We start from the raw sequence: 14,233 nt of genomic DNA, 5'->3' as shown, positions 1-14,233 counted from the left end.
CAAAAAGCAGATTGTCATTTCAAAGGTATTTTCCTTCATAAGGTGGGGTCAGGGAGACAGAACAATAGGAAAATAAATGATTAGTTAACGTAGGTTATGTCAGGCTATCTTTTTCGTGTTAGCATTAAAGCAGAGGGAACTTCATAATCATATCTGTTGAGGGTTTAAACTGGCTTGTTCAGGAAATTGGCTGTTATTTCTTTCTCTTGACTTCTGGGAAGGTCAAACCACAACGTAAGTGACTTTTTTTTTTTTTTTTAAAGATGACCGGTAAGGGGATCTTAACCCTTGTCTTGGTGTTGTCAGCACCACGCTCAGCCAGTGAGCGAACCAGCCATCCCTATATAGGATCCGAACCCGTGGCCTTGGTGTTATCAGCACCACACTCTCCCGACTGAGCCACAGGCCGGTCCTCAACGTAAGTGACTTGAAACTTGGTAGGGGTGACTCCACTTTGGTTTTATTGCCTGGTCTGTTGGGGCCTAGTGCAGGAACTTAGCCCAAAACAATGGCCTCTGATAATTTTTATTTACCATAGTAAATGCTCTAGAGAAGGGAGGTGTTCATGCAAACAAATGGTAAATTCTTTTGGCAGCCTTGAGCTTTCTCAGGCGGGCATTTTGAAGGGGACCTGAGTCTTCGTAAGGATCGGGCCTTAAGCCGTTAGAAGCCCTGCTAGAGGCTGGTCAAGTCTCTTAGCGCAGCGGGTTTGGACAGTCGTTACATGATGAGAGTTCTTTGCAGTTCTCAATTAGCAGGCTAAGGTTTTTAGAGATGCAGCGTACTGATATCTTCAATTTACTTTGAAATGTATCAAAAAACAAGATAGATTGATGTATGCGTAGATACTTAGGCATGTGATAAAGCATATATATACAGCAAATGTTACTAGTAGTCCAGAGTCTGTCAACCCCTTATTAGAATGTGAGCTCCAAGAGGCCAGGGACTTTGTCCGCCTGGCACATAGGCGGTCAATAAATATTTGTAGGATGAATGAACAATACTTGCAAAGTACATAGAAATAGCAAGCTTACAATAAGCGGAAGCTTCCCCGACTTTATTGTTGCCAGCATCCGGTCGACGAACCAAGCAAAGAGCGCGCGCGTAAGGCCCGGGGCCGTCGCTCTGACCGCCCGGAGCCTCGGCTCTATGGCAGGTCCTCCAGGGGCGGTGGAACCGCTCTGGCCGCCCCTGGCGTGGGCTCTATGGCGGGTCCTCCGGGAAAGCCGGAGCATGCGCGGGACTGTCTCGGCCCGGATCGCTATGGTAGCGGCGTCGCCGTGGGTCAGATCTCAGCGCTCCCGCCCAGGCCAGGCAACCTCAACATCCAACCCTGCTGCCGTCTCTCGGGCATGAACGGGGCCAACCGCCGCGATCTGCTGCTCCACCCTCTGCTGCCGCAGCATCCGGACTGTGGGCCCTCGCCAGGAACATGCCCCTGGCCGCCTATTGCTTCCTGCGAGTCGTAGGCAGGGGCAGCTACGGGGAGGTGACGCTCGTGAAGCACCGGCAGGACGGCAGGCAGGTGGGCGGGGCTGGAGCCCCTCAAGGGGCGGGGGCAGACGGGTGCGCCGAAGGCACAGTCCGAAGGACTAGGCCCCGATGGTCCTAAGGGACTCGTCTCGGATGGCACTTCCTCAGGAAAATCGTCCGAGACCATCCAGACGAGGCCAGGCCCCACTGTAATATGGCAAACTCCCTTTACTTGTCCTTTGTAGGATTAATTGGTGTGCTTGATCTACACACCTTTGTCCCACTCTCGACAATTCCATGAGACCAGGGATCATGCATTCCCAGGACCTAACGCAGCCAGCGCTTGGCAAGCATTACTCCTTGAATGAAGGACCCTAGACGTCTGTACTGCAGACGGCTGGACTTGCTTAAAACTCGTCTTCCCGCCAAACCTTCTCTTACGGCCCCCATTTCAGTGGGTAGTACCACCAACCAACCAGTTGCCCAAGCTGGATGCCTGTCTTTAACCACCCTCGCACACTTACTATATTCATCTGTCACTGAGCCAGCAGGTCTCCTCTCCATCTCTCCTGGTACCACCCCAATCCAGGAAAACATTATCTCTAGCTAGGCTGTGGCCACTGCTTCCCAGCTGGTTCCTGCCACCTAACTTGTTCTTCAGTCCCTCACTTTCATTGCAGCCTCAGTGATCTTTCTAAAATTTAAATCTGATGTTGTCATTCCTTTGCTTAAAGCACTTTATCCCATCACCCTTATCCCATCACCCTTAGGATAATGAGCCAGTTCTTCAATATGGTTTATTAATAGGGCGAACATATAATGTATCGTACAAACTGGGGACAGTTTTGAAACTGAAAGGAGGTGCTATTAATGGTTACACCAGGATAACTGGACTGCTCCAGGCATGCTGAGAGGAGATGTCCCCTCTCCAAGTATAGTGCCCTCTCTCCTATTCCTCCTGTCTCAGGTGCTGGTCACTCTCCTCTGCCTGGAACACAAGCTCAGGTATAGGAGATCTATCTATTCAGTACGCATTAGGGGATCATTGGATTTTTGAACTGAGGATACGGCACTAGTTATAATAATAGCCCCTCACATTTGAGCAGTAGTTTATGTTTCACAAAGCACATTTATGTATGTGTTTGTTGAAGAAATGAATTGTATGGACTTTTAATTGAGGGTAGTGTATTTGGTGTTAGAGGATATTGATTTTTTACAAGTGGGAATAATTTTGTATGTCGAGAATCAGTGATTTTTAATCTTACTGGGCCATGGATCCCTTTGAGTATCTAATGTATCTGTGGACCCACTCTGTTGGCAGATGTATATTCAAGCCATATTTTATGCATCTTTGCAGGGGGAACTTACAGGTTAAGGAATCTCTAACAGATTTTATGATTGAACCAATAATATGTTATCTTGGACTCATTTTTAGCCATTAATGAAGTTGTAAAATGCAGATGGAAAAGGTAATTTTTTCTGACCCCATACTGCTATAAGTCTAACCTGTAAAAAGTATCATCAGTAATAGCAAACATTTTCCCTAATTTTGTGCTTTGTGAAAAAGAAAATGAATAGGTTATCAGATAAGCTCTAGAAAATTGATTTTGAGGACATTCATAAGAGCTCTTAGATACTTTTGAAGCTTCAAAACTGTGTGTTTATTTGTGCACTGTGAAGTATATGTGGTTTTTTTTGTAGTATGTCATCAAAAAACTGAACCTCCGAAACACCACCAGCCGAGAACGGCGAGCTGCGGAACAGGAAGCTCAGCTCTTGTCTCAGCTGAAGCACCCCAACATTGTCACCTACAAGGAGTCATGGGAGGGAGGAGATGGTCTGCTCTACATCGTCATGGGCTTCTGTGAAGGAGGTGATCTGTACCGAAAACTCAAGGAGCAGAAAGGGCAGCTTCTGCCTGAGAGCCAAGTGGTGGAGTGGTTTGTACAGATCGCCATGGCTTTGCAGGTACTGTCTAGACTCATAGCATCCCACTTGCTCCAAGGTGGCAAGAAGATGGCAGAGGTACTTTAGGAAAATTTTTTCTCAAATGTTTACGTGAAAAAAATTTTTTGGAAAATTTGTTTATGAAGTGGACTCAGTCCCTCTTGCTAGAGCATTGGAATGTTTGTGACTGAGCAATATCTGTTTTAAAGTAGATAAAGATTTCATGTCTAATTGCAGAGGAAGCCAATTTTTTATTCATTTAATGTTTATAGCAAAGTCAATGTTAAGGGCCCTGAGTTGACAAAGAGCAAAGAATGACGATGTTTGTTATCAGCTTGTCAGCTGTGTTGTGCTGAAAGGTGGCTGGGCTAATTAATATTCCTAAACTGTGGGGATTTGGGATTTCACTCTGCTGTAGCAAACTGGGTGAAACTGTAAAACAAGTTTGTGTTTTAATATACACATACTTAAAAGTGAGAGCATTTATGAAATACCACTCTGGAACTGGGCAGACTTGTCCAGAATTAATTGACCTTGTTGTTTAAAGATACTAATTCTAAGAAAATCCCTCTAAATAAAAATGATCATGTTATGTTTGAAATTATTAAGCTGAGAATTTCATGGGTCTGAGAGGAGTGCGCATCTGACTTTGAACAGTGGGAGTTTGTAAGCATATTTTTTAACTGGATGCATGTAATGCTGAAGGTATAATTGTCAAGGCACCAGGGAACAATTTTGAAGAGTACTGGGAAAATTAATGCATGGAATTTAATTTTCTTACTTCAAAAGTTAAAAATTAGAGCTTTTATTTAGAAATTATGAATCAATAATATTTTGGTAGGTAGGTAACTAAGGCTCTTTAAGTCGTGCAATTTCTGATGGCATATAAGAAACCAGGAATAAAGAAGTAAGTATATTTGTATGTAATGAAATTTTATATCTCTTCTCAGTATTTACATGAGAAACACATCCTTCATCGAGATCTGAAAACTCAAAATGTCTTCCTAACAAGAACAAACATTATAAAAGTCGGTGACCTGGGAATTGCCCGAGTGTTAGAGAACCACTGTGACATGGCTAGCACCCTCGTTGGCACACCCTACTACATGAGCCCTGAATTGTTCTCAAACAAACCCTACAACTATAAGGTAGGATTGGGCTGTGTATACTGGCTCAGGGAGAGAATTCATAATCTCAGAACCCATCAGAATAAGGGCTATCCAGTTAGCTCAGTTGGTTAGAATGTGGTTTTAAAACACCAAGGTCAAGGGTTGGGATCCCCATACCAGCTAGCTGCCAAAAAAAAAAAAAAAAAACCCAAAAAACAAAAAAACCAAAACCCATCAGAATAGTTAAGTCAGAAGAATTACCTGTGAATTAGTTTGAGGAAAATGTCTTTTTTTTTTTGTTAGAGGGGAAGAATGTAAATGAGGTATTCTGACATTTAACTGTTTACTGTTTTTCTTTCCTAGTCTGATGTTTGGGCTTTGGGATGCTGTGTCTATGAAATGGCCACCCTGAAGCATGCTTTCAATGCAAAAGACTTGAATTCTTTAGTTTATCGGATTATTGAAGGAAAGGTAAAGAATAGTCTGGAACTAATTGAGCAAGGTTTATATAATGCAGCTTTGTAAATAGCTACTGGCAAAATCATTGATGATTTTGATGAGTCAATGTGTGATCAATTGATATTGGATTGATAGTTAACAATGGTGGGTCCTTTCTGTGGGGAAGGCTGAACTAGAAGAGAAGGGATTGATAATTTCTTAATATTAATTTGTAAGGATGTCTTAATGGTTCAAAAGAATTGGCTTTTTGGAAACTTCTTTCTGTAGCCACAGAATGTGCAGGTGCTCTGAAAGGCTACTGGCATCTTCTTTTCCTTATGGTTAAAGGAGCCCCACTTAAAATGAGTCCACTCTGTTTGAACTTGGTCCTTTGATAATCATCACAATCACCAGTAACTTGTTAAGAACTGCAGAGAGCATTGTGTATGATATGGACACTGGAATAACTAACTTTGCGTGTTCTTTGAGGCCAGTTGCCCTTTGCAGTGTCAGGTGTCCACATACTGTTAAGTTTTAAAACCATAAATCAGCTACTGATTTTATTATTATCCCAAGACTCATTTTAATTTTTTAATTTGAAAAATATTGAAAATCACACACACAAAAATAAAATTTGCCCATCATTTTGCTACTTAAAGAATGCGGACTGGCCAGTTGCTCACTCAGTAGAGAGTAGTGCTGGTAACACCAAGGTCAAGGGTTTCCATCCCTATACTGGCCAGCCACCAAAAAAGAAAAAGAGTGAGACAAGAAAGGAGTGAAATTCCTTATGTTTCCATCCCTGGAGATAAACATTGTTAGCAATTTGGTGCATGGCCTTCCTGGCTTTTTCGTGTCTTTATATGGACATAACTCTGAGTGTATATGTGCCTACAGACACAGATACTTAAAAAAGAAACTGGAATGGAATTGGGCTGTACACATTGGTGCACAACTCATTTTTTTGACGATGTGTGAAGGATATCTTTCCAGATCAGTACCTATAAGTCTTTTATTTTTTAAATGGCTGCCTAGTAGTCTATAAAAAGAATGTACCATAATTTATTCCCCAAGTCCCATATGGATGGACATTTAAATTGTTTCTAGTTGTTTACTACTGCAAGAATGATACTGCATTGAACATTCTGGCAAATAAATCTTTAGGAACTCATGCTCTTATTTCTGAAGGCTGTCCTCAAATGGGACTGCTGGGTTGAAAGATATGCCATTACAGTCTTACAACTTATTTCAACCAGGATACCAGTATTCTTCCTGTAGACTAATATGCTGGTTATTTTCTGCCTGTGTGGATATATGACTTTAAATAAATATTGGGAAACCTCTATCAGCTTTTACTTTGTTTCACAGGACTGTTAATCATAATTGCAGTATTATTTTTCCTTGTAGCTGCCACCAATGCCAAGAGATTATAGCCCAGAGCTGGCAGAACTGATAAGAACAATGCTGAGCAAAAGACCTGAAGAAAGACCCTCTGTGAGGAACATTCTGAGGCAGCCTTATATAAAGCGCCAGATCTCCTTGTTTTTGGAGGCCACAAAGGCGTAAGATACTTCCCTTCCATATAGCTGGGCTAAACAGATGGAGTAAAAGAGGATAGCTTCTATAATTTTCATATGTGAGAATTTATGTTATGATGAGTTTTTCTTAAACATGAAATATGATTGCATGATTAGGATATGTAAAAGAGGCAAAATACTACCCTTTTAGGGCTTTGGGCCTGGCTGGGCCTGATAGTTAAACTGACATAAAACAAAGTAACAGGAGAAAAACATATAAATTTACTTAATATAAGTTTTATATGACACAGGGGCCCTCATAAGGAAATGAAGACCCAAGGAAATGGTAAAACCTAAATGCTTTTATACTAGGTTGAATAAAGAGTGGCAATTGTGGAAAAGTAACTAACGATGTGGAGAGGCTAAAGGAAGATAATTATTTTAACAAGGTCTGTTTGTACAGAATTCTCTGTCTCAGCTCTCCATTCTTGATGATAAGAATGTTACTTTCCGGTATAGGGAGGACATCTTTCATATGGGGGTTTTATCCTCTGTTTTCAGGAAGGAAAAGGAGAGTCAGAGCGTCCTTCTTCCACCCACTTTTTAAGTGCTTTTAGCCCCAAATAATCCTTATGCCAAAGTGGCATATTTGGGGGTGGCATATTCTGCCACCCTTCAAATACATGTTGAAATTTGCTTAATTGCTAAAATCAGAAATTCAGAGAACCCTTTAGAGAATCTCTATAGCATTTCTTAGAGGGCTCTAAGACACATAGAGTATGTTTCTTCTTTTTTTTTTTTTAAAGATGACTGGAAAGGGGATCTAACCCTTGACTTGGTGTTGTCAGCACCAAACTCTCCTGAGTGAGCCACAGGCCGGCCCTAGAGTATGTTTCTTTTGAAAGATCATATGTTTTAGAGACTATATTAAAATAAGACATCAGAAAAACCTATTACATTGCTTGCTATGTAAGATAATAGTCACATCTAAAAAACAGTGCTCAAAAAAATAAATGCTCAAATTTCTAAGAGCTTTCATAAGTTTCCCTCTTCATTCATATAACTTCTCAAGAGAAAAAAGAATTCCTTTCTTTGACTTGCAGGTCCTACCTTCACCGAACACAAGTTCCAGGATCTAAGACTTAGGGCTGGACAAGGCTGTCACAATCTCTTTGGCTTCTTCTTCTACCTTGTGGCATGTTAAATTTGGAAGGAGAGGAGGCAATGCTAGAGAGGCCTCAGGGGATAAAGAAGGACCATCTTTTTGTTCACCTTGTCTATATAGTTTCCCACCAAACAGACCTTTGGACTTCCGTGGCTGGTCTCCATGATCCCCCTGAATTCTCCAGAGGTTTAGTTCAGTTTTAGAAATGACACAGTAAAACAATTGGGGATATTATTTCTGTATACATTTATTCTCTAAGGACTGAGTGTACCAATCATTTTTACTCTCAAACTTGGCAAAGCAGTTGTGGTATTATTACAAACATGTGAAACTTGAAGATGAAACATCCTGGTACTTCTGTATATGAGACAATTTCCCATAGAATTTTTATTTTGGGATAGTTTTGTATGTAAGGAAAAATTGCAGAAATAGTACGGAGAGTTCTTATATACCCCTCACCCCTCACCTAGTTTCTCCTATTATTAACATCTTATATTACCATGTCATATTTGTCAAAACTAAAAACCAACATTGATACATTACTATTGACTAAACTCCAGACTTTGTTTGGCTTTCATCAGTTTTTCCTCTAATGTCCTTATTCTGTTCCAAGATCTAAATCCAGGAATACCACATTACATTTAGTCCTCATGTCTTCTTAGTCTCACTGGGTCTGTGATAGCTTCTTATTTCCTTTGTTTCTCATGACCTTGATTATTTCAAAGGCTGCTGGTCAGGTATTTTGTTGAATGCCTCCTTGATTTTTAGAAGAATGTTCTCTATAAATGGTACAGTTCTATAAGGAAGAGTAATATATACACACATTTCCACATATGCATAAAAACCCTTAATCTTCACTGTACCGATTATAATTCTTTTCTTCTTCATAAAGAAAAACCTCTAAAAATACCAGTAAGAATGGTGACTCTAAATTCAAGCCTGTTGCTACAGTGGTTTCTGGAAAGGCAGAATCAAATCATGAAGTAATCCACTCCCAACCACACTCTTCCGAGGGCTCCAAGACATTCGTAATGGTATGTTTCTTTTTAAAGGCTATGTGTTTTAGAAACTATTAAAAAAAAATAAGTTATTTAAGCAACTAATTTTATGTGAAGTGATTATGTTTTGCTAGAGATTCTGTTGTGCAGTTAATTCCGTTTTATAAAGAAAGAATGCTGAGGAAGGTGATTCAGTTAGCCTACTTTATCCAAAGTAGGTTGTCAAACTGTTCATGAGGTCAATGCTGTATTAACTTTTTATTTTTAGCATTTTTTTATGTGAAATTTGCATAACATAAAGTTAACCATTTTAAAGAACAATTAAGTGCATTTAGTACATTCGCATGTTGTGCAACCATCACCTCTATCTAGTTCCAAAACATTTTCATCACCGCAGAGGAAACCCTTTACCCATTAAGCAGTCACTCCCTGTTTCCTCCTCCACCCAGCCCCTGAACCACCGATGTGTTTTCTGTCTCTGTGGGTTTATCTATCCTGTATATTTCATATAAATGGAGTCATATAATATGTGACCTTTTGTGTCTGGCTTTTTTCACTTAGCATGTTTTCAAGGTTCATCCAAATAGCATTTATCAATACTTCATTTCTTTTTAGGTCTGACTAATACTCCATTGTATGTATATACCACAACTTTTTTATCCATTCATCGACTGATAGACATTTGGGTTGTTTTTACCTTTTGGCTATTGCTATGAACATTTGTGTAAAAGTATTTGAGTACCTGTTTTCAGTTCTTTTGGGTGTATTCCTAGGAATAGAATTACTGGGTCAAATGGTAATTCTATGTTTAACTTTTTGAGGAGCCATCACACTGTTTTCCGTAGCAGCTGTACCATTTTACATTCTCCTCAGCAATGCACGTGTTGCCCTTGTCAACACTTCTTATTTTCAATTTTTTTTTTTTTTATTCTAGCCATCCTTGTGATGCAAAGTGGTTATCTCATTGTAGTTTTTTGGTTTTTGTTTTTGGGTGGCTGGCCAGTGAGGGGATCATTGTAGTTTTGATTTACATTTCCTTAATGACTAATGACATAGAGCATCTTTTCACATGCTAGTTTGTCATTTGTATGTCTTTTTTGGAGAAAAGTCTGTTAAGTCTTTTGCCCATTCTTAAATTTTTTTTTGTCTTTTTTTGTTGGGTTGTAAGAGTTCTTTCTATGTTCTGGATACTAGATCCTTACCAGATACGTGACTTGCAAATATTTGCTCTGTTCTGTAGGTTATCTTCATTTTCTTGAAAATGTTCTTTCATGCACAAAACTTTCTAATTTTGATGAAGTCTAATTTATCTATTTTTTTATTATGTTGCTTGTGCTTTTGATGTTATATCTAAGAATCCCTTTCCAAATCCAAGGTCTTGAAGATTTACACCTATGTTTTCTTCTAATAGTTTTATAGTTTTACCTCTTACATTTAGGTTGTTGATCCATTTTTTGATTTTTAATTTTTTTATTATAAAATACAACAGGTGACAGTCAGCTTTGCACCGCATGAATATGCATAATCAATTAAAAAAAATGCAAACAACATAGAATCTATCATCTTAACCATTCAAAAGCATGTAGTTCAGTTGTATTAAAAACATCCATAGTGTTGTGCAGCCATCACTATCACCCATCTCCATAACTCTTAATCTTGTACAACTGAAAGTTTATTTCCGTTAAATCGTAACTCCCTATTCCCCTCCTCCTCCAGTTCCTGGCAACCACCATTCTATCTTCTGTCTCTACTCTTAAGTACCTCATATAAATGGAATTATGCAGTATTTGTCTTTTGTGACTGCTTTATTTAATTTAACATAATGTCCTCAGGGTTCATCCATGTTGTAGCATATGTCAGAATTTCCTTACTTTTAAGGCTGGATTATATTCCACTGTATGTATATACCACAATTTGTTTATCCATTCATTTGTGGGTAGACATTTGGGTTGTTTCCACCTTTTGGCTATTGTGAATAATGCTGCTATGAACATTGGTGTACAAGTATCTCTTCGAGACCCTGATTTCGGTTCTTTTGGGTATATACCCAGAAGTGGAATTGCTGAAGCACATGGTAATTCTATTTTTAACTTTTTGAGGACTCAAAATACTCTTTCCCACAGCTGCTATACCATTTTACATTCCTACAACAGTGCACAGGGGTTCCAGTTTCTCCACATCCTTGCCAACACTGGTTATTTTTTTATTTTTTTTAAATAGTAGCTGTCCTAATGGTGTGAGATGTTATCTCATTGTGCTTTTGATTTGCGTTTCTCTGATTAGTGATGTTAAACATTTTTTCATGTGCTTATTGGCCATTTGTATATCTTCTTTTTACTCCAGTGCTTTGCCTATTTTAAGTTGGGTTGTCTCTTTTGTTTTTGAGTTTTAGAGATTCTCTGTATATTCAGGATATCAGTTCTTTATCAGACATGTGATTTGCAAATATTTTCTCTCATTGCGTCTGTTGATTGTATAGTATCTTTTGATGCACAAAATTTCTAATTTTATTTTATTTATTATTTTTTTTAAAAGATGACCAGTAAGGGGATCTTAACCCTTGACTTGGTGGTGTCAGCACCACACTCAGCCAGTGAGCGCACCGGCAATCCCTATATAGGATCCGAACCCACGGCCTCCGCGCTACCAGCGCCATACTCTCCCGAGTGAGCCACAGGGCCGCCCCAAAATTTCTAATTTTAATGAAGTACAATTGTCTGTTTTTTCTCTTGCTGCTTGTGTCATTGGTGTCATATCCAAGAAATCACTGCTAAATTCAGTGTCATAAAGCTTCTGTTCTATGTTTTCTTCTGAAAGTTTTCTAGTTTTAGCTCTTATATTTAGGTCTTTGATCCATTTTGAGTTAATTTTTGCATATGGTATTATGTAAGGATCCAAATTTATTTTTCTACCTTTTGGTTATATTGAATAATGCTACTGTAAACACTGGTGCACAAGTATCTGTTTGAGTCCTTGCTTTCAATTCTTTGGAGTATATATCAAGGAGTGGAATTGCTGGGTCATATGATAATTCTATGTTTAACTTTTTAAGGGACCTGTTGTTCCATTTTGAGTTAATTTTTGTATGTGGTATATGGAATGCTATAATGATTTGGAAACATGTTTTCACTCAGGGTGAAGACAAATGTTTTTCCCAGGAGAAACCCATGGTCATTGGTCACTTGAAGTCACCTGTCAGTCTGAAAGGCCACATCTGCAAAACAGACATGAGCAATACCACAGAGTCACTAGCCACAATCAGTAGGGTGAATATTGACATTTTATCTACAGAAAGGAGGGACTCAGTGAGTGACAATTTAGTTCAGGAGAATCAACCAAGATACTTAGATGCCTCTAATGAGCTAGAAAATAAATGCAGTACTTCTGAAGTGAAGGAGAAGAGGCTGCAGGATAACACTACGTCCAGTGCTCAGCCTGAAAATCTGATTACCACATGGTCCTCTAATGATGTCACTGAGGAAAGGAATGAACCAGTGAAGCCTCTGCAGCTCCTAAACAAAGACGAAAAGTCAAAAGATCAGGTGAGTGATATGCACAAGGTGGTTGTTTCAGAGAGAATTAGAATATATGGTTACAAAGGTTTGGGTTGTTTGGTTTGGTTTATGCTCTAGTTGTCATTTTAGGAAAATCAGTTATTCTGTGTACCAGTTTAAACATAGAAGAATATTTTTCTCACCCCATAAAGAAACCCTATACCCAGTAACAATCACTCTCCATTTCCCCTTGCTTCCAATCCCTGGCAACATTTGTCCCCATGGATTTGCCTATTCTAAGCATTTCATATAAATGGAATTGTACCATTAATGGCCTTTTATGTCTGGCTTCTTTTACTTAGCATGCTTTCAAGATTATTCACTTTATTTTTATTTTTCAATTTGTGTGGCTATTTTGGGTCCTTTACATTTTCATATGAATTTTCAGATCAGCTTGTCAATTTCTGAAGAAATGCTGGGATTTTTTATAGGGATTGCTTTGAATTTGTAAATCATTTGCAGAGTATTGCTGTGTTAACATATGAGTCTCCCATTCAAGCCATACATATGGGATGTCTTTCCATTTATTTAGGTCCTCTGTAATTTCTTACAATGGTATTTATTGCTTTCAGTGCACAAGTCTTGCACTTCTTTTGTTAAATTTATTTCTAAGTATTTTATTCTATTTGATGCTATTGTAAATGGAATTGTCTTCATAATTTCATTTTCAGGTTGTTCATTGCTAGTGTATAGAAATATAATTGATTGTTTTATATTGATCTTGTGTTCTGCAACCTTTCTGAACTCATTTATTGATTCTAATTTTTTTTTAATGGACTCAGGATTTTCTGAATATAAGATTATGTCATCTGTGAATAGAGATAATAGTTTTTCTTCCTTTCTAATCTGGATTCCTTTTATTTCTTTTTCTTGTGTAATTGCCCTTGTTAGAACCTCCTGTACAATGTTGGATAGAAGTGGTGAGAGAGGACACCAGTATCTTGTTCCTGATCAAATTAGTTTCTTACATGAGGCTTTTAGAGCAGATTTTTTGTTTGTATGATAGAATTTCATGTTCAGCATTTTCTCTGTTTTGTTTATTTGTTTGTAGTTTTTCTTCTTCATAAAAGTGGGAAAACTTTTTTTTCAGGACCACTTTAATTTCATGAAAAGCTCCTTAGGTCTTTGTTCCTTTCATTTTCATACATATATAAGCATTATTTTGAACACCCCATACTTATTACCAGTAGGGAAACATTTATTTCCCTTTTCAGAATGGGTCATTTGTTGTTTATTATCTTGGTCTCCTTGTTCAGCTAGATTATGATGTAATAATATTATAAAATTAATCATTTACTATATTTTATGTCCAATATTAGGTATACTCTTGAAAGGATAAATTTTAAAATTATTTTACCTACAATTTTGTGTTTCCAGAGCTCTAAAAATATTGTCTTCATAATAACTTTTAGAATGCAATTTTACCTTGTATTAGCATCACATTATTCATTTTTCTTGCTAAAATATACCACATAGTAGGCTCTTCATAAAAATCTGTTGATGGAATGATATTCAATTACCAGTGTCCATCTACTCAAAAACCTAGATACTCTCATAGATAAGAATAGTTAAAAATAAATGTAACAGTCTATTTTATTTTAATGTTTGGTATGCATTAATTTCTAAAACCAGCTATCCAATTAAAATACTAAGCCCCTGGTGACTGTTATAACTTAAAAGATAATTTATATTATCATTACTACTGCTACCAATTTTAATTTATTTTGCCATTACTGCTGCTATATCAAATATGTGCCAGACATAGTGTACCATCTTGGCTAATCCTCAAATAGTAATACAGTGTGTGGGGGGCATTAGACTCTTTTTTAGATGAGGAAACCAGGATCAGGAGATTAAGTTCCTCAGATATGACTCCATCTGACTCCAAACTCAGTGCTCTTTTTATTGTGCTTTTTAGGATGTATCCAAATAACTGATGTTTACTTGGGAAGTAAGTGTATATCAAATCAGATTTCATTTAAAATATTTGTTGATTTTCATAAAAGAAAACCTATTAAAAGTTATGAAGAGA

At 38.0% G+C, this 14,233-nt stretch overlaps 1 protein-coding gene across 1 annotated transcript in view; it reads left to right on the top strand.

The window, feature by feature from the left end:
• Nucleotides 1–1,268: 1,268 nt before the first annotated feature.
• NEK4 (NIMA related kinase 4) overlaps nt 1,269–14,233 on the top strand; it is a 36,861-nt gene continuing 23,896 nt past the window's right edge. Inside the window, exons 1-7 of the mRNA XM_063114499.1 lie at nt 1,269–1,525; nt 3,175–3,441; nt 4,371–4,568; nt 4,893–5,000; nt 6,375–6,529; nt 8,542–8,683; nt 11,782–12,189. Of these exons, the coding sequence (XP_062970569.1) occupies nt 1,433–1,525; nt 3,175–3,441; nt 4,371–4,568; nt 4,893–5,000; nt 6,375–6,529; nt 8,542–8,683; nt 11,782–12,189 (1,371 nt within the window). The 5' untranslated portion in view covers nt 1,269–1,432. The remainder of the gene's footprint in view (nt 1,526–3,174; nt 3,442–4,370; nt 4,569–4,892; nt 5,001–6,374; nt 6,530–8,541; nt 8,684–11,781; nt 12,190–14,233) is intronic.

This window comes from Cynocephalus volans, chromosome 11, assembly GCF_027409185.1.
Source record: "Cynocephalus volans isolate mCynVol1 chromosome 11, mCynVol1.pri, whole genome shotgun sequence".
NCBI classification, from domain to species: domain Eukaryota; kingdom Metazoa; phylum Chordata; class Mammalia; order Dermoptera; family Cynocephalidae; genus Cynocephalus; species Cynocephalus volans.
The sequence above is the reverse complement of the archived record's forward strand: the minus strand, read 5'-3'. Positions and strand labels throughout refer to the sequence as shown.